A 23,218-nucleotide genomic window follows, 5' to 3' on the forward strand; every position below is an offset into this window, starting at 1 on the left:
CTTTAATACAGTTCCTCATGTGCTGACCCCACCCCCAACCATAAAATTATTTTTGTCGCTACTTCATCACTGTCATTTTGCTACTGCTATGAATTGGGTGACCCCTATGAAACGGTTGTTCGACCCCCAAAGGGGTCACGACCCATAGGTTGAGAACTGCTGCTCTAGAGGATGGTAGAAACCCAAAATCCATCTGCAGAGTGTCTGGTCAGATTAGGGCTCTGCCAGATTCCTTCTAGGGCGAGGGACTCAACAGCTTTACTATTAGACAGAGATTATTGCAAACTTGATTATGGTGGATCAAAACAAGGTATAACATGATACTTGGTCAGTTGACCTTTCTTTTGGCCCAGCCTGAATTTGCTCCATGCTTAAATACTTTTCAATTGTTCCAAGACAGAAATTTCATCTCAGAAATTTCTCACAATTTAAAAATATTTCTTTCTTAATCTTTATTTTTATATTATTATTATTGTTTTCATTCTGCTTCATTTTGTTTTGTATTGTTTCTGTTAGGTCTGTCAGTGTTGGAAGCGCAGAAGGAGTGGATGCATAGACAATAACTGATCTAATGGTTTATCAGGGATGGGTGGTGAGGAGGGGGGTCGGGAGTGATCAGTTGATGTAGGAGAGGAAGGGGGTATTTGGGCTGATTGTGATGATGTATATACAACTCTTTTTTGGAAGTGGTTTAACTATGGAAGTGTATGATATGTGAATGTTATATCAAGAAAACTACTATAGATACCAAACTTGCCCTGTGGTTACCATGGGTGAAGGAGGAAGAATGTGTGCTTAGGGGGCACCGAATTCATGTTAATGGTGGTGGAACAATTTGGAGAGCGCTAACAATAATTGTACAACACAAAAAGTATAATCAAAGGCACTGAATTGTACATGTAGATGTAGTTGAGTTGGAGAAGGTTTTGTTGTGTATATTTTTGCCAAAATTGAAGAAAAAAATCACCTGACAATGAGTACAAGGAAAAGGAAAATTGTTCTAAAATGGATTGTCGATATGGTCGAACTACTGAGTTGTAGGATATGTGGATGAAGTGTTAAAAAATGTTTCAAAGAGAAAGAAAGAAAAAGCAAACAATTTTTAGGCCAACCGACTGGAAAAGGTCCATTTTGGCACCCATCCCTGAAAGGGGGTCTAACATTCATGTGGAAATTATGAAATATCAGTAATATCACATGCAAGTAAAATTTTGCTGAGGATCATGAAACACAGTTGTAGTAGTGCCTCCACAGGGAGCTGCCGGAACTCCAGCCGGATTCAGAAGAGGGGTGATGAGGGCCGTCCTGGACACACTAAGCACTGGGGCCTGCATTCGCTGTCACTGGTGTTGCGAGTCAGAATTGGCTCGAAGACTGAGCACTGAGCAGCAGTGGCTTGGCCTCCCTCCCCGCTGAGTCCTCTCGATTCCCCTTTTCTTTGACTCTGTGGCGCGGCTTCAGAGAAAGGTTCCAATGCTTTTCCCGGGTCCTATCCCTCAAGTCGCAGTAACATAAGTGCACGTTTAAGACCCAAACAAAAGAGCTACCACTGGTGTTTTCCAGTCGATTCACCATCTTTCTGATGCAGACGGTAAAAATTCACCTGGGGACAGTAACGTCAGCAAGGTCACCATGGCTCTCAATGTGCCCAGGCCCCTTGTCCTCCCAAGGTTGGCAAAACCATGACGCTGCAGCTGCCGGCATTCCTGGGAGGGCTTCCCTGCCTCCAGACGTAACAGACCAGACCCTTCTAGGGTGTCTGTCCTCACCGTTCTGGGGCCACCTGACAGACGGAGGCCTACTGCAGGACTCACAGCAGGATGGGAAGGTGGCTGGCACTGTACTAGCAGAGAGCACACCCATGGTGCCGGAGGGTCAAAAAGGGTGTTTGAAATATCCCAGACACTGAAGGACGGGGAGGAAAGGCCAGGGAGAGGGGTTCTTTGGGGAACTAGGGCCTTCAAAAGCATTGCTATGGGTGCTTTGAAAAATTCCTGGAAAAATGGGATTGCAAGATAATGGAATTTATCCATGGATTTTTTGAAGCCCCCGCATATGTAGAACTGTGAAAGTTCCACGCATGCCTGGGCAGGACACGTGGTCCGGGCATCACCCAGAGGACCCTGTCCTTTCCCCTCAGGCTCATCTCCAGGCCCGGAGCACGACCAGTGCAGTGCTGAGGAGTGCTTCAGAACACAACCAATTGGCAGTGACTGGCAGAGGTGCCTTGTTTTCTACCCCGACGCTCAAGGGAGTCTCTGTGAAAATACCAGTGGAGCACCAGCTAAAGTGACCAAGAAGGCAGTAATCAAAGAGTCCGAGAAGAAATAAGTTGCATGAGCCACAGTTGCACGTATCCTGAGACCAGAACCACATGACGCCCAGCTACCGCCACTGCCTGTTCTGACGGGCACCACAAGAGATGGTCCCAGATACAATATGGGTAAGAATGCAAATCCCTATTTGAATTTTTTAAAAGGCTAGATAAATTGGAAAAATAGAGAACAGCAGGAAAGATGAGAATCTGATTTCCAGAATATTAAAATTCAAATGTCCAGTTTCAACCCAGAACACACAAATAAGCAGGATGGATAACCCACTCAGAAGAGTATGTCCATGCAGAAGCAGAAGAAACATCCACGAGAAAACCCAGGTAATGGACCCACTTGGCGAGAAGACCAAAGTAGAAAGACTCATATTCCCTGATTTTAAATGAAGTTTACATCTGGTTTCACAGTTAAGTTACAGTCATCAAAACAAGTGGTACTGATTTAAAACCAGACCTGCAATCCAAGTAGAATCGAGACTCCAGAAATAAAAGTATATATCATGGCAACTGATTTTTAACATGGGTGCCTGGGAAAAATGGTCTCTTTAATTAACGATGGCTGGACAATGTACTTTACAGCAGAAGAATAAAGTGGGGTCCTACTTCACGCCATATAAAAAAATTAACTCAAGTAGAATAAAAGACCGAAAGGTGAGAGACCTCAAGCCATCAACCTTAGAATAGTAAAACATAGGATGGTTCTTCAGGCCTTTGCTTTGGGGAGTGGATACGACACCAAAAACATGAACCACAAAAATAAACAAATTGACTTTTCAAAATGAAAGACTTTGGTACCTCAAAGGACATTATCAACGAAGTCAAGGACAACCCACAGACGAAGAGACAAGTTTTGTGGCCCGAAGATAGGAGTGGTCAGAGAAGCTTCTGGAGGCCACTAAATGGAGGCCACTCCTCTGAAGTTACGTCTGTGCGTAGTAGCACTTAATGAGATCCAGACAGGTCTGCCACCTCAATGACAGAGAACAAAACATAAGTCCCCTAACATTTCATCTCACAGAGTGATGATGGTTTATCTGGAAGGACAGCAAATTCGCTCAGAGAGGTTTCAAAATCCCTCCTATCGCACGTGACAGATGCCCAAACCATCTTGAAGGTATATCTCAAAAGACAGGAGAAGATCCAAGGGGAACAGGGAAGTTTGATGAAGCGCGTGGCTTAGAGACAGTAAATGGAAGGGACCAGTGCAGGGATTCAGATTACTGGAAACAAAGAAAAGTGCTTCAAAAGGTTCACAGGATCCAAGAGCTCACGGCTCAAACCCCAAACCATCAACGAGAGCAAGCACTGCCCACAGTAGGACAAGCCGTCTGAAAGTGAGATTCGAAGGAAAGCTTCCGCTGAGACTCCAGATACGGCCTGTGCTGCGTGATGGACACGGAATGCCACTCGGCAGTGGGTCAGTCAGCGGAGGAGATCTTGGCTCACACAAGCCACTTTCCAGGCAGGCTTTGGTCTTGGGTTGGGTCAGCTGGGTGACCTTATTCTAAGGGTGACCTCTTGCAAGGGTCTCTGGCCAACTTATTGTTTGCAGTTTTCAGGAAGCTGTTTGAAAGGGTCATTGAGAAGTGACCTTTCTAAATCAAGCTGTAGCACTATTTGATTTCCTTTCCAGCGATGTCACATTTAAAGGCATTGGATGGCTCTGTTGTAAGAGCCTGGGAAACAAGTCGGTGTTCTGACACAGATTCGGAGAAACAAAAGAGTTCTCTTGTTAAGACAAAGAGAAATAGAACATTATAGGACACACACCCTCCCTAGAACATGTGCTTGTCCTTGTAGCAAATGGATGTTTGGACACACACACACACACACACACACACACAATCAAACAAAAACACACCCAGTCGATGCTGACTCCTGGTGACCATATAAGACAGGGTAGAACTGCACCCATGAGTATCCTACACTGTAACCCTTGATGCGAGTAGAAAACCCTAACTCAGGTACTCCCTAAAAAGGAGGCTGGAGTTTTGAACTGCTGACCTTGCAGATCGCAGACCGACTCGTAACCACTATGTCACCGGGGCTCCTTACATAAACACATCTAAATCCAAAGCACCGTTCTACAGAAGTGTCACATATCCCGAAGACTGACTTTTTTTTTTTTAGATTATCAGCTCACATTCTAACAAATTTTTAAAAACAAGAAGCTGATCGGACGATGTATAGCTTATTTAAAAAACAAAAGTCAGACCCTTCCTCCTCATCCTCCTTTTCCCTTTTCCTCTAACGTCCTGGTGAGTAGACACTGAAAAAACCTGAATGCAAGCTAGGGCAGCGAAACTATTCTGTATGACGCTCCCACACTGCAGCCATACAAGACATCGGGCATTTGTCAAAATCCACAAGACTACACAACACAAAGGAGCCCTGGTGGCACTGCAGGCCAGCAGTTCAAAACCACCAGCCAATCCGCAGGAGAAAGATGAGGCCATTTGCTCCCATACCGATTGACTCTCTCAGAAAGCCTACGGAGGGAGGGTTGCTGGGTTTGGTGTTTGGTTTTACTAGCCTAAATATTGGGGGTTTGAACCCGCACCTGGCTGTGGGTTTGGGTTTGGTGTATTCTTAATGAAAAGAGGTACGGTAGATAAACTGAAGAACTGTTCTTGGAATTAGAATGATGTGGCCTACATTTTTCTGATTTGGGGCATGAAAAGAGAACTTGATTGGCTGTAGAAGCAAAACACACACATGCGTTCTGAAGATGGCGTTATCAGCAGCAGACACGGAGATGATAAATGATACTCCATGCAGCCCTTCTCAGATGTCGGCAGCCTGCGCCACTTGGGGGTCTCATGAAAGTGCAGACTGACTTGGGGGCCTGAGGGTCACCTTTCTATCAGGCTTCTGATGTGTGAAACCACACTGTGAGTAGCAAAACTATACGAGTTTATGAAGCACTTTTCTTAGTGGTGCTCCAACTTCTCCAGGGGAAAGAAAATCTGCAAGCCATAAGGCTCGCTGGGGAACATGTTTTATTCCAACATATAAGCGCCCCACACTCCACCATGGCTGTAAATATGACACAGGCTCCTAGCAACCCCATGCTTGACTTCCAAGCCTGTAACTCTACATTGGAGCAGAGTGCCGCATCTCTCTCCTGCAGAGCGCTGGTCGCTTTAAGCCACTACCTGGTAGCTAGGAGTCCATTGCCTACCCGGCAACACCATCAGGGCTCCTTAACATATAAATTGGACCTTTCACCATCATCATTGTCACCATCATCAAGCAATATATCAATGTGTCACTCACAATGCATCTGGTTTCCAAGCTCAGGATGACTAGTTGCTTCTGGGTTTTTCTGGAAATGTTTACTATTTGCATTCCACATAGAAAGCTCAACAAGCAGCTCTGGCAAAAATGAATAAATGAACAAAGGAAAGAAGAAAGGAGGGCACAGGACTCTCAGTTGGCACCTGCACACTGACCAAAACACGGCGATGGCACAAAACCACCAGCAGACTTGGGGAGAGAGTTAAACAAGGAGGAGGAGGGAGATATCACACGCTGCAACAAGCTCCTAGGGGCAGCAAGCATCAAGCTTGGTGCAAAATCCTTTATATGCAAGCAGTCTACTTAGCTTCCCCACTGCTCTGAGAGTTGGGGATGATGGTGCTTCCCATTTTACAGACTGTGAAACTGAAGCACCGAGAGGGTTCTACTGCCACCGAGTCACTTCTGATGTTGACCCTCTAGAACAGAGTACAGAACTGACCCCTGTGGGTTTCCAAGACTGCTAATCTTTTTAAGAATCATTTTATTGGGAGCTCTTATAGATATCATAACATTCCATAGTTCAATCATCATCAAGGAGTACTGTACAATTGCTACCACAGTTTCAAAAGATGTTCTTTCTACCTGAACTCCTTGATATGAGCTCCCTTTTATCCCCTTCATTCCCCCCTTCCCCCCGGAACCCTTATTTTATTTTCTTTTTGCCGTGTCTTACACCATCCAATAGATCCACTTACATACAATTCTGCTATTCCCTCCCCTCAAGTGGGGTTATACAGTCATCATTGCTACCGGCGGCACTCCCCTCCCCACCTTCCTTTTTCCTCAGGGAATCATTACTCCTGTTATTGTTTCTGAAGGGTTATCACTCTTGGCTTTCATGTATGGAAGAAAGATCTTAATTAAACAAAGTGGAAAGCCTTATCTTTCTCCCTCGGAGTGGCTAGTGGTTTCAAACTGCTTACCTTGCAATTTGCAATGCAACGTGTAACCCACTAAGCCAGGGCTCCTTGAGGTAATCCCAAATCAGATAATGTATTACCACTGAGGAAAAGGTCCGATCAATGTTTCTAGCCCCTCTGGAGGAGTGAAACAAATAAATTCACTGACTGAATACCAAGATGAGAATTCTGGGGGGTTAACTGTTCAGCGCTTGAAGAACATACGAAGACCTGTCCCATCTGTCTGCTCAGGCTGACTCAGTGCTTGCCTTGCTGTTGTTGCTTTACCATTTGTGTTCGTTCTTCTTCCTTGGGCTCTTTGGCCTTAGTCATTGTGGGTTTTGTAGGTGAGGTATGTGCCCATCCACTTTCCCCTGATCTATGTCACAACAACCTGTACACACATCCTCCTCCTTCAGTCCTCAGTCCGTCCGTGTAGAATTCCCACGTACACGGCTGCCTCCTCGCATCTTTAGAAGACAATGGCCAACCTCAGTGAAAGTAACATCAATAACACTTTAATTGGCCATCTATATTATCACTGGCCCAATAATGCACTTTACAGGGAGAAGTCGTCTTCTCGATGACTAGATACATATTAAGAATTCATATAAGTAATTAAGAATTAATAGGAGTAGAGTGCCTTGGTGCTTCGAAAGCCTTATCGTTACAGTAACTCATTTGATTCTCATGTCTGAACCTCCTGTTTTAACCATGTTGGAAATGAGGCTGGAGGGACGTCCAACACAGAGCCAACCCTTTCCTCCCATCACTGTTCCCCTCCTTGTTTTAAAACTTTGTCTTTTGTGTCCACCAACAGACTCCGCACCAGTTCAAGCATTTTACATTCTCAAAATAACATGGTCCAGCCGCGGTGGCAATTAGATTTTGTGTCAACTCGCACCTGTGTACGAGTGGGGTCTGACCTGTCAATCGGGGCACAGCCTGATGATACTCCCGGGAGGTGTGGTCTTTCTGTAAGAGAGATACTGGGGCCCCTCACCCCCACCCCCTGCTCCTTTGCCTTCCTGCTTGCTGGGCTGGCCCGTGTCCAGGGGTAGCCCCATGTGGGCTGCCCAAGCCTGAGAGACACTGGCACCCTGCCATGTTTCCACTGGCTTTGGGTCCACACTACTCTGCCCCTACCATCCTGTGATCTTCCTGCACCCTGCCTTACTTTCTGTGCCACTATGTGAGTCTGCAGAGTCAATGCACTGAAGTTCAACTGGGCTGGGATGCCTTCTTGATGTTCAATTGCTTTGTGATTTGAAGTTTGTTCTTGTACATAAGAGCGTGCCAATGGTTTCGTTTCTATAGACACCACAGCTCGACGGTGCTGATGTCCCTCTCACCACTTTCTTTTATGTTAATGTTAAGTATTTTACAATCAATAGCCACAGCTACCCACCCAGGAAGAGCCCCGGGCTGCCTGTGTGGACTGAATTGTGTCTTCCTCAAATACGTGCTGGGCTCCTCATTGCTATCTGAGGGTGCCATCCTACCTAGAACCAGGGTTTTCTGTCTTTTTTCAAAATCATTTTATTGGGGGCTCTTACAGCTCTTATCACAATCCATCCATCCATTGTGTCAAGCACATTTGTATATGTGTTATCATCATCATTTTCAAAACATTTTCTTTCTACTTGAGCCCTTGGTATCAGTTTATTTTCCTCCCTCCCTCATGAACCCTTGATAATTTATAAATTATTATTTTTTCATGTCTTACACCAACCACTGTCTCCCTTCACCCACTTTTCTGTTGTTTGTCCCCTTTGAGGGATTTATATGTCAATCATTGTGATTGGTTTCCCCCTTCTTCCCCCACCTTCTCCTTCCCCTCCTGGTATCACTACTCTCATTATTGGGGACCAGGGGTTTTTTCTTCATTGGTTCATGAGCTATTACAGTACCACATGTATCTTAAGATCAAATCGCGTTCAAGATACAAAAGGGCAGCCGAGGTGCAGGGCAAGCAAGTACAAAGGGAGAGAAGGCAGGCGGCAGGTGAGGATTGCCAAAGGACAGAGGGAAGCCCAGGCTGGAGAAACGGAGGACGGGACCTCCCCACTGAATGGACAGTCTTGCCCTAGGGTGGGGGCCCTGAATTCAGACTTGTGGCCTCCTTAAGTGAGAGGGAAATCCTTGTCTATTTTGCTAAAGGGGCCCACTTGTGCTATTTCTGCCCAACAGTACTGAGCACTGAGACCCTAGCCCAGGGCAGCTCCTAGGCATGAGTTGGGAGGCATGGATGGGCTGAAGGGCAGAGCGGGAGCAGCCAGGACCAGGCACATGACAGTGGGTGGGGTGGAAGGTGGGAGAACCTGGTCTCAGCACCTGTTCCACCTGCTTCCTGAAGCCCCACCTACCTCACCCACAGAATTCACAACAAAGGATTCCCAGGTGTGAGCTTGACCCAACAACACAGGACTTAGCTCTTCCAAGGGATAGTACACAATTAGTTTGGGCATAGCAATGGCCTTCCCCAATCCCCAGGAAGTGCCTAAAAGGGGGCTCAAACCCATAAACGTGTTTGTTGAACAGCGAAGCACTGCTTTGAGAAATGGAATGACTGGGGTTCAGATCCCGACTCGGCCACTGTGTTCACTTTCCTCGGGCCACTGCCTCGCTGCGCTGGGCCTCTAGCCCTGGGTTCCTAACTGATGATAACACACATCAAGCAGCGATGGCAGTGCTAGCTCACACACAGGGAAGGGGTGCAGCTCCTGGTGTTACAGCCCCCCGGTAGGGCAAGCGTCTGCTTTCTCCACTGCCCTGAAGGAGCCAGGGCAACGAGCATTTGTGAGGGTTCAAGGGACTAGAATGATGTGGTGAATTTTGATGACACATTCTCAAGGGCACGAGTCTGTTCGACCAGCCGTGGAGCTGACCTATTGCGTGCGACCCCCTGTACATCAGAGTACATCTATGCTTCCCAGCGTTTTCAGAGGTTGGTTTTTAGACGAAGATCCTAGGTCTTTCTCCCAAGGTACTCCTGGGTGACTTTGAACCCCTAACCTTTTCTGGCTAGCAGTGAGTCCCACCTGGGACTCTGCCGACGGCTATGACTACAACACGACAGACCAAATTCTGTGTGGCACCGAGGGCCCCACGGCCTCTTCAAGGATGCTGTTTGCACATGTGTGAACGTGGAAAGGATGTAAGTCGAGCAAAACATTTACCTTGTCCAAGGCCTCTCTGTCAAGCAGCTCTTGCACGGCTAGAAGCTTGATGCTGTAAGACAAAAATGAAACGCACGCTTGAAAACAGACCCTTTCATGTTGCCCAGAGTCCTACGAGTCACAGGCAACCCAGGGTGTGACATGTCACTCTGCTGAGCGACCTCTGGTTTGAATCAAACCGGCCAGGCCAGAGCTATGAAAGAGGGCCTGTGAGCTTGGCAGCCAATCAATTGTTCCTTTATGTCAGAAATTCAGAAGCAAAGAAGTCGGTGAACCTTGCTTCGGTATTAATCTTCACTTGATATCTCTTCGATGACAGTGCGTGGTTTAGGCTCTGCCCACGAGTATACCAATCACTGATTAAGCCGGGCAAGAAAAGGTGCCCTGGTGGCATAGTGGGTTATGTATCGGGCTACTAACCACAAGGTCGGCAGTTTGAAACCACCAGCTGCTCCTCGGGAGAAAGATTACGTAATCTCGCAATACTCTGGTAAAGCTCTGTAGCCTCGGAAACGCCCCCTGGGCAGTTCCACCCATCATCTAGGGTCACTATGAGTTGGACCTGCCTCGATGGCAGTGTTTGTTTGGTGTGCAGGGCAGTGAGGGGACTGGGACAGCAGGGAAGGAGGAGGGCACAGCTGTGCACGACCCCTGGTCTGCCTGCAGTTCAGGGGCCTGAGACCAGACTGCACTCCGCGACCAGGAGGAAAGAATTCAGGAGTGGCACAGGTTTCATGTCCTGTTGCCACCTAGCAGGTCCTGTCTCCTGGCGCCCCCATGTGTTACAGAGGAGAACAGCCCTGTGGGGCTTTCTTCGCTGTGATCTTTACAGAAGCAGACCGCCAGGCCTTTCTTCCATGGTGGATTCCAATGGCCCACTCAGGGACCAAGTAGCCAGGGGCAAGGAGGTGAGTCGTGAAGGGCCTATGGGGAAGCAGTTTTCATGTGTGACGTGTTGCTTGCGAGGCAGTGAGGAGCTCTGAGGCTGGGCCCACCAGCACACAGGCTGATGCGCAAGATGATCCAGGGACATTGCTTAGGGAGCCGTTGTGCTAGTGATGGTGTCACCATGCTTCGTTTCTGCCCCAACACGTTGTCCTGTTGTACATAACGTTAAACCAGCGGGAGTCAACTCAATGGCAGCGCTCACTGCCACCAAGTCGATGCTATCTCATAGCAACCCCACAGGACAGGGTAGAACTATAAGTCAGAGACTGTAAGTTCGAGACTGTAAGTCATTATGGGACTAGAAAGGCCCGTCTTTCTGCCGGGGAGAAAAAGCGGGTCGTTTTGAACGGCTGACCTTGTGGTTAGCAGCCCTGCACACAACAACGGCAGTAACAGCAGTAACAGTGATTTCGAAGGATAAAATCACAGGTCACGGTTTAGTTTCTCCCTATGGAAAAAATGCCTCAACAAGACGGCCGAATGCCTTCTCCCTTGTGCACGATGCGATGTGTACTTGTAAAATGAACTGTCGTATGTGAGATCAGCCTGGTGGCGGGTCAGGGCTGTTGGCCACTTTTGAGCACACTCTGGTTCCCAATGTACAAATCTAGATTCCAGGTTATTAATATATACAGCAATTTATCTGCTAAGTTAGGAGAGTCCCATTTTAGCTTGTGTTGTAGCAGCTTAAATTGCCTCTGAAATAACCACTGGAAAATATTTACACTGGAAGGACTTCCAATCCCTTGCTGTGGTCATGAAGTCCAACTCAGTCTAGACATCCACAACGTGGATCAAAGGCTCACACTCTGTGAAGAGGGTCACCTCTCTTGTTCTCTCTATTCACAGAGAGGCTACATCCAAAATGCTGTGGAACGTGACTGGAAAACCAATGGGTTCACACGCTGAATGAAAATGAAAACAACTTCAGCTGACTTATATTTAGGTCAAAATCTTCAGAAAGCTCTTCCCCGTTTCCATCACTGTACTTTCCTCTAGATTACGTCTTGTAAGGACATGGCAGGCAGATTGCTGTCCCCAACCGCCGGCACTTCTTTCCAATGGACTTCCCCCAGCAAACTCAGAGCTAGGCTCAGAATCCTTCTTCACACTCCAGTGACACACACACACACACCCAAAACTATTACTGAAAGTCATATGTGAGATAAAATCTATTTATGATTTGTTCTAAAATCAATATCAAATGGTAGAGATAATTGAGGGGGTGGTGACACAGACACTTTTACATCAAGAAAACATAGCCACATAGGGTGGGATTTCTTTAGGGACGAGAAAGAGAGAGGGAGAGACGATAGTAGGAAACTAAAATCTGCATCGTTCGATTTTCAACTCAATGTGCATTGTGTTATCAAGTCCATTGCCACAGCTGTTCATGCGCCTGTATTTCTTCCAAAGGCTGTGTTTTTCTCCTTATAATCACAGTCTTTAAGAACAGACTGAGATGTGTCTTGTTACATAATGCTATTTCTTAGCGAATTGAAAACCCTCCGAGTCTGCGGTATTTATTTCAGCGTTTAAGGTATCAGATTCTTCCCGAACATCAGCTTGTCCCTGGGTGGGAATTTCACACGTACTGAAGGAGCAACAAACCCATTTAGCAAATCCTTCATTTGACACCATCCAACTTTCTGTCGACAGCATCTTGATTCCCTTCTGCCAGCGCACCAGCCCGCAGCGGTGTGTGGGTGTGTGGGTTCCTGCGATGCTGGGAGCTGCAGGCCCTGCCACCGGCATTTCACATACTTGACGGTAAATCGGCGGTGGACAGGTTTCGGCAGAGCTCCCGGACTAAGACAGATGAGCTGATCCATTGGCAACACTTGAGGATGGATTGAGAGAGAACACTGACACGCTTACATTGGACGCATCATTGGGAGAGGTCAGTTGCAGGAGGAGAGCATCGCGTTTGGCGAGGCAGAGGGCCAGAGCTGGTGAGGGCGAGACGGATGGGCTGAAGCATGCTGCAATCGGGGTAGGCTGCAGGATTAGGCAACGTTTCATTCTGCTGAGCATAAGGTCACCAGATGTCAGAATTAACTTGATGGCATCTGTCTGTCTATCTATCTGTTTCCTCCTATCCATCATCTTCTTGATACCTTAGAAAAATCGGATCTTTCTTATTCTCAATTTTGCCCCTCTCCATTTCCTTCCCCCCTCTTCCTCTTACTAATTTCATAACCATATACTGAGTACCTCCTATACTTCAGAAACGGTGCCAGGCACCAAGGGGACAGAGATGAACATGTCCTCATCCCTACTTTCAAAGAACTCACAGGAACTAGGATGCTCCATGGGCACATGTCCAGGGGGTGGGGTGCTCCCCTGAGCCTCTTCTGGGTCTACTGTGGGCCAGCAGAGTTGGGATAATCAAGCCCATCTGTCAGGTGGCTTGGTACTCTGTGTACAGGCTCTGAAAACAGCAGAGCCCCCATCTAATAGATGCTGCAATTTCTCTGTGCTCCATTTTTAGCAGAGAGGAAAGTCACACAAAAGCAGCTGATAAAAGTGACTCATTTAGGAAAATGACAACTTCAAGGGCAAGCCCAGAAGTGAAAACAGGCCATGTTTAGGGAGACCTAGAATGTAGGCAATTAAAGTTTGCTAGATAAGCTGCAGAGAGGTCAGGTGCTTGAAGGGAGATGTTGTGCCCATCTGGGATCGTCTGGCACAATGAAGTCTGTAACAGAAGTCGAGGTAGTGATAAGGAGAGTACCAGGTTGGCACCCACAGAAGAGATGAGAGGGGCCACAATGGTAGTTTGGGGCTGCCTTCCCTGAACCTCCATACGCGGTTAAAAGGCATTCATGAGATAGCTCCATGAGTAAAGGCCCCATCTAAGCTATCTCACACTGCCACCCCTGAACTCTGACCCAGAGCAACTCTAGAGGACAAGGTAGAACTGGCCCTGTGAGTTTCCAAGATTTGAACTCTTTACAGGAGTGGAAAACCTTATTTTTCTCCCTTGGTGCGGATGGTGGTTTCCAACTGCTGACCTTGCGGTCAATAAGCCAACTCATAACCCATTACATTGCCAGGACTCCTTCAGCCAAACTCACTGCCATCAAGTTGATGACAGCTCAGAGCAACCCTACAAAACAGTGTGGACCTGCCCCTGTAGGCTTCTGAGGCTGTAAATCTTTATAGGAACAGAAAGCCTCCTCTTTCTCCTGTGGAGTAGCTGATGGTTTCAAACCACTGACTTGGTGGTTAGCAGGCCAACATGTAGCCTACTGTGCTCTCAGGGCTCCTTCATACACAAGCAGAGGGATAAGAAATTACAACACAAATTACGGGGGGGGGCACACTTCAATCATAACGGCACCTAAAGAGTAAACATCAACTGTACGGAAATGCATGCTTTCGGGATAGATTATAACCAAGAGGGTCACCAGAACCAAAGTTCGCCCTGCTCCCTTTCTCTGAGAGGTTGGCCTCTGGAGTTACTACGTGTGAGCTGTGTTGTGGTGGTGGCCATCAAGTCAGTTGGGGCCCTCAGGCTGCTGCCATCAAGTCAAGCAGTTCTCAGGAGCACCTGGTCATAACGACAGCACCTCGTGCTCCTCCTCCCGGCTGCTGGGGTATATTTGAGATCGTTGCGGTAGCCCTGGTGCCGACCCCTCTCATCGAGCGGTCCTTGTTTCCACTGGTGTTCTACTCAACATGCCGTCCATTTCTAGCGATTGGTCTTTTCTGAGGATATAGCCACAAAAAGCAAACTCTCATGGTCTTCGCTTCTAAGGAGCATTCTGGATGTAGGGGGTAAGCATCGGGCTGTTAACCACAAGGCCAGCAGTCGAGACCACCAGCTACCCTGAGAGGCTTTCAGATTACAGTCTTGGAAACCCACTGGGGCAGTTCTGCTCTGTCCTATCGGGGCCAATGAATCAGAATCCATATATATATCATTTTAGTGAGGGCTTTTGCAGCTCTTATAACAATCCATACATCAATTTTATCAAGCGCATTTGTACTTCATTGCCATCATCCTTTTCAAAGCATTTTCTTTCTACTTGAGCCCTTGGTATCAGGTCCTCTTTTTTTCCCTCCCTCCCACCCTCATGACCTCTTGATAAATTATAATTTTCATATTTCACACTGTCTACTATCTCCCTTCACCCGCGTTTCTGTGTTTGTCTCCCTCAGGGGTGCGTTTTTCTTCTAAGACCAATCTGTTTGATTTCTGGCATTCCAAAGTATGTCAACACCACAATTCAAATGCGTCATTTCTTTTGTCTTCCTTGCGTGGGATAGAGTAAAGCTTCATAAATGTAAAACTGCATGCAGGATGGTGGATCCATTTCCGCCTCCAATTGATAAAATATTTAAGGACCGGATACTCTGTGCCAGGCGCCTCTGGGCACTTGGAATGCAAAGAGGAACAAACGAAGCCTCTGCCTTCAAGGCTCTGGGTCTAATGGGGGAACCTGGAGAGGGCATCAGCCGCTTGAGGGGCGCTAGCCTGAGCTAAGTGGCCCTTAGGAGTGTGCTGCGCACAGCCAGAGGCTTCTCAGAAGTGATGTTCATGCCAACATCGCCAGACTGGCTAGCCAGAGAGCAGGACAGGGCAATCCCAGGCAGCTAAGGTGGAGGAAAAGCACAAGCAAAGGAAAGAGGGAGAGCGGGCATGGAAAGACCAGGAAAGGGAGGGGCCCACGGATCGCTCTGCGGAAGCAGGCAGGGCCAGGCTTCCTTGGTTTGGTAGCCACTGGAAGGAGTCTGAAGTCTCTTTGGAGTAGCAGATGATTTGGGGTAGTGGCGTGGGGCACAGGAGACACACAGTTAAAAGTGGTTGTAGCCTGGAGAATGGCTTTGGGGGTAAGAGGACTGAAGGTAGTGGAATCAGAAGGTGGGTTCAGATTGGAGATGGTGGTGGGTGTGGTGGGGAAAGGGGCCACAGATCAGCAGGTAGCAAGATATCAATGACTGCGGGAAGGCTGGGGCAATGAGCAACAGAGCGCCCTCAGTTCCAGCTTGTGACCATCTACTTGGGAAATCAAGGAAGAGAGGAGAAACGCTGTCAGTTGTTGACTCCAGGTGCCGTAGGGACCTCTGGTTGGGGATGCTGGTAGGCAGTTGGCCGTACCTGCTCTGAACTCAGCAAGTTCTGGACTCTGGATGAGGAGACCATGCCATGTGGATAAAAGACACCGATCACCCAGGAGGTTGTGGAAACACAGACGGCAGACACGGGCAGAATCCCAAGGACTAGCAACATGTAACAGATGGGTAGAGGCTGTTAGGGAAGCAGAAAAGGAACTCCAGCAGCGTACTCAGAGAACCAGGAGCACACGGCCCAACAGCCCAGAGGATGGAGTGACGTCAGAAAGCAGCAGGAGGCAATGGTCAACATTTTACAGAGACGAGCAAGTTAAGGTTGGTGTTCTTGTGAGAGCACTTTCAGGGGAGTCCTGAAGAATACCCGTGTCAGTGAGTGAGCGGAGGATGGGCGGTCCAAATAAAACCCACTGCCACCAAGCCGTTTCCGACTCATAGAGACCCTATAGGACAGAGTAAAACGATCCCAGGGGTTTTCTGAGACTAGATTGTTGCAGGAGTAGGAAGCCTCATCTTGCTCCTGTCAAGTGGCTGGTGGTTTCAAACTGCTCACCTTGTGGTTAACAGCCCAATGCACAACACACTTTGCCACCAAATGTAGGCAGAAGATGTTGGGTGGCTTCTTGCAACACTAGTTACCAGGGAATTGCATGTAGTCACCAGGCCCTAGCCTCCTCTGAGTGAATGTAATCTTTGCCCTGTCTCATCATCACTCCTGCCCACATCTCCCTACCCCCAACACACATGATGTAATCTGCAATCACAGAATCTGCTTTCTCTTTCAGAAACACTGTTGCAGGACGTCAGGAAAAACAGAGGTCATGCAGTCTAACACAGTGGTTCTCAACCTTCCTAATGCCGTGACCCCTTAATGCAGTTCCTTATGTTGTGGTGACCCCCAACCATAAAATTATTTTCGCTGCTACTTCATAACTGTAATTTTGCTACTGTTGAATTGTAATGTAAACATCTGATATACAGGTGCTATTTTCATTGCTACAAATTGAACATAATTAAAGCATAGTGATATAGTGATTCATCACAAAACAATATGTAATATAATATTGTGAAATATTTATTTCTACCCTGTGAAAGGATCATTCGACCCTCAAAGGGGTCATGACCCACAGGTTGAGAGCCCCTGATCTAACCCCACTCAGGAGGGGAGTATTGCGTTGCAAGCCAGCATTTCCACAGAGCCTTCTGCAGGGAAAATGGGAGAAGAACGTAAAGCCTCTCAAATACATGGGTCCATGCCAAAACCCACAGCACCCAGCTCTGCCCCCAGCACACCAGCTCAAGCGGACCCAGGACTGTTGTCATGGCAACACAAAGTACGTAGAGCTGCAGCCCTCCATAGGGGTTTCAGACCCGGGCCTTAGAAGCACAAACCCCAGGGCTGTTTGCTAAGCATCTCTGGGTGGGTTTGAACTGCCAACCTTTCGAGTAGCAGTCCGGTGCTTCACGGTGTGTGCCAGTGTGTAGTGGGTGGGTGGGGGGGATTCCACATGCATCTTTAGAAGCAGACATTGCTCTCAAGACTTCCAGGACCCATTGCTTTTACCCTGTTTTGCGGGACTTTTCTTGTTTCATTTTGACTTTATTCATCCTTGAACAAGAAAATTCATTCAGGCCATGTATTGACTTTCACCAGATGCTATGATGGGCGGGATTCCCTTTGCTGCCCACCTGTAAAAAGGGAGGATTTTCTTTCTCGTGGCTATTGATCCTTTGAAACTGCTCAAGATGGATACGTGTTTCCCAGCGTGCACAGCTCCAGGGCACCCCCCTGGCAACACTTGGAGAAGCGAGTCTCCTAGCAGCATCGAAGCCGCAGCAGCTCTCTTGCCCGAGTTCCCACGTGGCCATGCGAAGGCCTTTTCTTTTGCTACTTGAGTACGGCGGAAGAAAAGAACCAGATGTGAGCATAAGAGCCCGCTTCAGAGGCCAGTAGCCGAGGAGTGGAAAGAAAGGCTGGCGTGCTCTCTGCCTGGAACTTATCTCAAGCTAGTGAGCCAGCAGCGAAGCAAGGTCGAGAAAGTTCGACATTTCTTTCGGCCTTTGTTTCAGGTGGGTGGTGGTGACTGGGGTACCTTTCATCTTCACGAACCTTCAAACCTTCGGGTCACGAGTGGCATCCAGGGCAGGGCGTCCTCAGCCCAGCTCCCCTCGCCTCATTCCCCAAGCTGGTCCTCTGAGACCCTGGCATTGAATAGCCCTTCTGGGTTTCTGCTGGCCTATGAATTTTTGAAAAAAATTTTTTCCTGTGCCACTGTGTGTGTCTGAGGGAGAAACCCAGAGGGGTCTGAGCCACAGGGCAGCCAGGGTCATGGTCAAGCTCATTCGTGTCTGATGAACGGGAAGATGGCCGTCTGCTTCCGGAGGCGCTGAGATGGTGCTTGACTCCTATTGTTAGTAAGTGGTGGGCGCTCCACAAGGACTGGCTCCTCCGTACACTGTAAGCCTCTTGATCCTTCAAGTGAGGGGAAAATTAACCCCCCCCCCCTTGCAGAGTGAGAACAGCTGAATCTTCTATTGGTGGCTTACTGGTTAAGTTCTTCTGTTGTTGTTGCTGTCAGGGGTCATCGCGTCTGCTTTGACTCCTCCAAACTCCGCTGGCGCAGAATGAAACACTGCCCATTCCTGCTCCAGCCTCACCATCATTGTTATATTTGACCCCTTACTGCAGCGACCACGGCAGCCCATTTCCTTGGGTGACTTCCTTGTTTTTGCTGACGCTTTGCTTTGCCAAGTATGAAGTTCTTTCCCAGGGACTGGTCTCTCCTGATAACACGCCAAAAGCAGCTAAGACCGAGTCCCACCAGCCTTGTTTCTAAGGAGTATTCTGGCGGCACTTCTTTCGACATAGATGTGTTTGTTCTTCTAGCACTCCATGCTATATTCAATAGTCTTCATCAACATAATTCAAATCCATCAATTCTTCTTTGGCCTTCCTAGTCATTGTCCATCTTCTTCGTGTATATGAGGCAATTAAAATACCAGGCTTTGTTATAGTGTACCTTAGTCTTCAAGGTAACACATTTTTTTTAACTTTAAAATTTTTAATTAAAATATCATTTTATTAGGGGCTCTTACAACTCTTGTTGCAGTCCATACGTCAATTGTATCAGATATATTTTGCCATCATTCTTTTCTAGACATTTACTTTCTATTGAGCCCTTGGGATCAGCTCCTCTTTTCTTCCCTCCCTCCCACCCTCCCCCACCCTCGTAGCCCCTTGCTAGATTATAAATTGTTATTATTCATATCTCACACCGACTGCTGTCTCCCTTCCCCTCTGGTTTCTGTTGTTCTTCCCCCTGGAGGGGTGTGCGTGATTATAAGCCATTCATTGCGATCAGTTCCCCTTCCCCCATACCCTTTTGGTATCGCTATTCCTATTCCAGTATTTTGTGTGTAGTGAGCTTTATCTCTTGGCTATACCTATGTACATGTTCTGGTCCAGTCCGGAGTGGAAAGTCATGACAGTACGGGGTGAGGAAGCCTCAAGGAACCAGAGGTGTGTTGTGTGATCGATCGGTGCTCTACTGTACCCTGATTGACTCATCCCTTCTCCGTGACTCCTCTGTGTGGGGATGTTCCATTGTCTACAGATGGACTTTGGGTTTCTGCTCTGACCCCCTTCGTTCTTGACAACCTGTTTTTGCTTGTTTGTTTGTTATGAATCTTCTAATGCCCATTACCAGGTCCCAATGACACCTCATGATTGCACTGGCTGGTGTGCTTCCTCCATGTAGGCTTGTGAGCAAACCACACCATGGACACGGGAACAACTAGGGAATTAAAACCAACAAGTCGGTGTAGAGCTCCTGTGGGGATTAGAGCAAAAGCAATCTAGCTGAGAGGAATTACTAAGCGATGGAAAAAGGGGAATGCGATGGTGGGGCAGGAGGAGGCAAAAGGAAACAGAAATAGGTTTTAGAAGCAAAGCTATAGATAGAAGTATTAACAGAGGTGGGTACTTATATAAATACATTAATCCATAAAATAGAGTTATCGGCCTATGTACATATATTTACAAGGCAATACACTAAGGCTGAGGGCAAGCCTTGGGCCCCAGCTCACACCTGCTCTCATTACAAGAACACTTTGTTCTAACAAAATGGCATTTTGTAATGCTCAAAACACCCCCTCCCCCGATACTATTTCTGAAGACAAAATGGGTGCATAAGCAAATGTAGTGAAGAAAGCGGGTGGTGCCCGGCTATTAAAAGATATACAGTCTGAGGTCTTAAAGGGTTGAAGTTAAACAGCCATCCAACAGTGAAGCAACAAGTGTTTTAACACTTTTAAAGAGGTCTTTTGCAGCAGATTTTCCCAATGCAACACATTGATTTCTTGACCGCTGCTTCCATTGGCACGGATTGTGTATGAAGTCTAGTGAAATCCTTGACGACTTCCATCTTCCCTATTTATCACAATGTGCTTTTATTGGTCCTATTGTGAGGATTTGTTTTCTTTACAATGACTTATAATCCCTTTTGATCTTCATCAATGGGTGCTTTAAGCCCTCTTTACTTGTAGCAAGCAAGGTTGTGTTGTTGACGATCACAGGTTGTTAAGGAGTTTTCCATCTCAAGTGTGAGAAATTTGAAAGAAAAACATTATTTTTTCCTTTTCCCTCTGGTGGGCTTGGATCAGTTCCCAGAACTTTGAACATTCAGATTCTTGAGATGTGGCAGACACCTGAACCCTGGCTTCTAGGAAAGCCACAGCCCTCAGTCAAGATCCAGACCTTCCAAAATTCACTTGAAGCACAGGCCATTGGACTGGCCAGAGAAGAAACTGCATGTCCACTGAAAACGGCTGAAGATGATCAGATCCAAGACCCACCTACCTTTGAGCAGAAGAAGTCAGATCCAAGACCCACCTAGCCTTAAATGAAGGTGTTTAAGAGATTCTTCTCTGAGCCCACAGGGTTTTCAGTGGTTGTGATCACACAGGTTCATTTGTGGCCAACGAAATAAAATCAGATCAGACTTGTCAAAGCCCTGACTTGTGGGAGCCCCAGAAGAGGTGTAATGAGCCTTTCCAGAAGCCTGAGGCAGGAGACTGGATATTACCAGGAATATGGAAGGAACACACACCAGACTCTGTCATTCAGGACACTTTGCTGCTATACAACCCTCATATTGTCCTTGTCTTCTAAGGGAGGGATTACGTTTCCAGCAACGGGTCCACCTCTACTTTTCCCTGTTCTGGTTATCGTCCCGGTTCAGCTATAGTTTACAAATTTGAGCTCATTCCCACTTGGCTTCATTGGCCAGGAGTAACCAGTTGGAAGGCCTGCTTCCCCTACCCCCCAGCATCAAACGGCCTACTTAATGCCACTTTAAAAAGGCTAAACCATTTAAGCTCATCTAAAAGGTCAGAGGCCCCCGGGAGAGCCCATTAGAAAGTTAATGGAATGATTTAACTGCAGGAGGTAAAATGCTGGGCGATTTTATCCCTTAGAAATTTGGGAGAAAGGACCCAGCAATAGCCTGCAATGTAAGAGAACCATATAGACAAGCATGAGGATATGCCGTTAACTGTGTGTCCACCAGAGGCCAGGTATTCGTATCACATCCCAAAATATCCAGGGACTGATTATATGTTCGCATGTAAATATTTGCTTTTCAATATTCTCCTTATCCCGGCTGCTGTTGGGAAACTGTCGGGTCCTGCTCGATCCTCGCACCTGTTACGTGGAACCCACCGTTGGAGCCCTTGTGTTGGTCCATCTCACTGTGGGCCTTCCTCTTGCTTGCTGACCCTCCACTTGACCAAGTCTGATGTCCTTGCCCTGAGGTGGGGATATTTTAATCCTTAGCTGGAAAGGTGGTGCTTTTAATTTCCACTTCACTGTTTCAGAGAACTGGCTTGTGCAATGACCACGTGAGAGCAAGCATTGGGTGCAGATCTATATAACTAAGAGCGTTTGTCACTTGATTTACTCAACAAATACTGACTGAACACCCAATGGATGCTGGGCATCGTTCTGGGCACTAGAAATGCAGCAATAAATACAACAGTCTTCATTCTCATGATGCATACTTTCTCATGAGAGGTGGTGGTCTACTGTGAATGCTAAACTCTGGGGTTTGTTGCATGTTTGCCAATTCCCATGGTGTCACTGTGGCCCATTTCAAGCCATCAACCTGAAAAGATTGAAGGCAAACTTGGAAGACTGTGCATAACTGGCTCTCTCTAACCTGCATACCAGCTCCAGCATACCATGCATGAACAGGGATCTGCAACCCACAAATAATTATTTAATACAATTATTTCTAAAGAACTCACAAGGTCAGCTGTTTGAGACTAGCAGCAGCTCCAAGGAAGAAAGATGAAGCCTTCTATCCCATAAAGAAGTACAGTCTCAGCCAGCCACAGAGCAGTTCTATGCTGTCCTAGAGGGTGACTATGGGTCAGAATCAGCTCAATGCAATGAGTTTATTTTTTTGAGTTCTTATTTATATTACATAGATGTGTACATTAAATACACAATTATGCAAATATACAATGTCTGGTGGTGATGAGCTTATTAAAAATAAAGCAGGGTAAAGGGCAGTGAGTACCTAGGTCTAGAAGGGAACTTCAAAAGTTCATGGACAAATGGAACTAAGCGATGATTATCATTTAATTATGATTCTTCTTCCCCACCCACTGACCTCCCCTCTCCTGTTTCATGCTGGAGCTTGCCAAACCATGAAATGAATGTTTTTCAAGATCCAACATTTGATCACCTATTTTCAGCTAAGAAAAGGGCAACAGCATTGTTTTCAGTATAAAGTATTTCCCCCGGTGAACTTCAAAACAAAATAAGACCTACCCTGCGCTTTGTCCCTGGGGCTTATCACTATGATTTATAAAGACACAGATTATGTAGTTTCCATATCTTAAACCCTCTTTAAGATCTGTATCACACAATTCAAGCCACCATGTAATATTGGATGGAAACATTTATTGTCTGATTGGTGTGAAGTGACATGCCTTTTAAAAAGGATACATTTTGTGTCTAATAAGAAATAAGTACATGTTAGTGGAAACTCAAAGAATGCAAAGTAATGAAAGAAAAAAATAAAAGGCATCATCCACACACAAAAAAGTTTGCTTTATGTTCAGCATGGGTTGTGATCGCTGTTTTCAGTTCTTCATTGTCATATCTTAAGAATTTCATTCCTTGTTTCATTTTCATGGGAGGGCATTTTAAGAGCGGTGGACCGAATTTGCAAGAAAAAAGGCAATTCTGCTTTTCGCACATACTGGGTCTCACCTGGAAATGAAAATCTTAGCTAACACAATACAGTGCCTATGCGTCCAAGTTCATATCCAGCCAACATTCTTCATCGGCTTTCAATGCTGATCTTTCCACCTCTCAGCAAGGCTGCCCTTCCTTTGAGGCCAGGCGAAATTCACCTCTGGGTTTTGTCAGAGGCAGGGGTCTCGTTAACCAGCAGTCAGCAAACAGCCACCCCTTCCTGTAA

General features: G+C 46.9%; 1 protein-coding gene across 2 annotated transcripts in view; it reads right to left on the reverse strand.

Annotated features, from left to right (window-relative positions):
• EEPD1 (endonuclease/exonuclease/phosphatase family domain containing 1) overlaps nucleotides 1–23,218 on the reverse strand; it is a 138,585-nt gene that overhangs the window by 43,389 nt on the left and 71,978 nt on the right. For both annotated transcript variants that reach the window (XM_075558195.1, XM_075558194.1), the window contains exon 3: nucleotides 9,708–9,759. In XM_075558195.1, coding sequence (XP_075414310.1) covers nucleotides 9,708–9,759 — 52 coding nt within the window. The remainder of the gene's footprint in view (nucleotides 1–9,707; nucleotides 9,760–23,218) is intronic.

The sequence above is a fragment of the Tenrec ecaudatus genome, chromosome 9, assembly GCF_050624435.1.
Source record: "Tenrec ecaudatus isolate mTenEca1 chromosome 9, mTenEca1.hap1, whole genome shotgun sequence".
In the NCBI taxonomy this organism is placed as follows: Eukaryota; Metazoa; Chordata; class Mammalia; order Afrosoricida; family Tenrecidae; genus Tenrec; species Tenrec ecaudatus.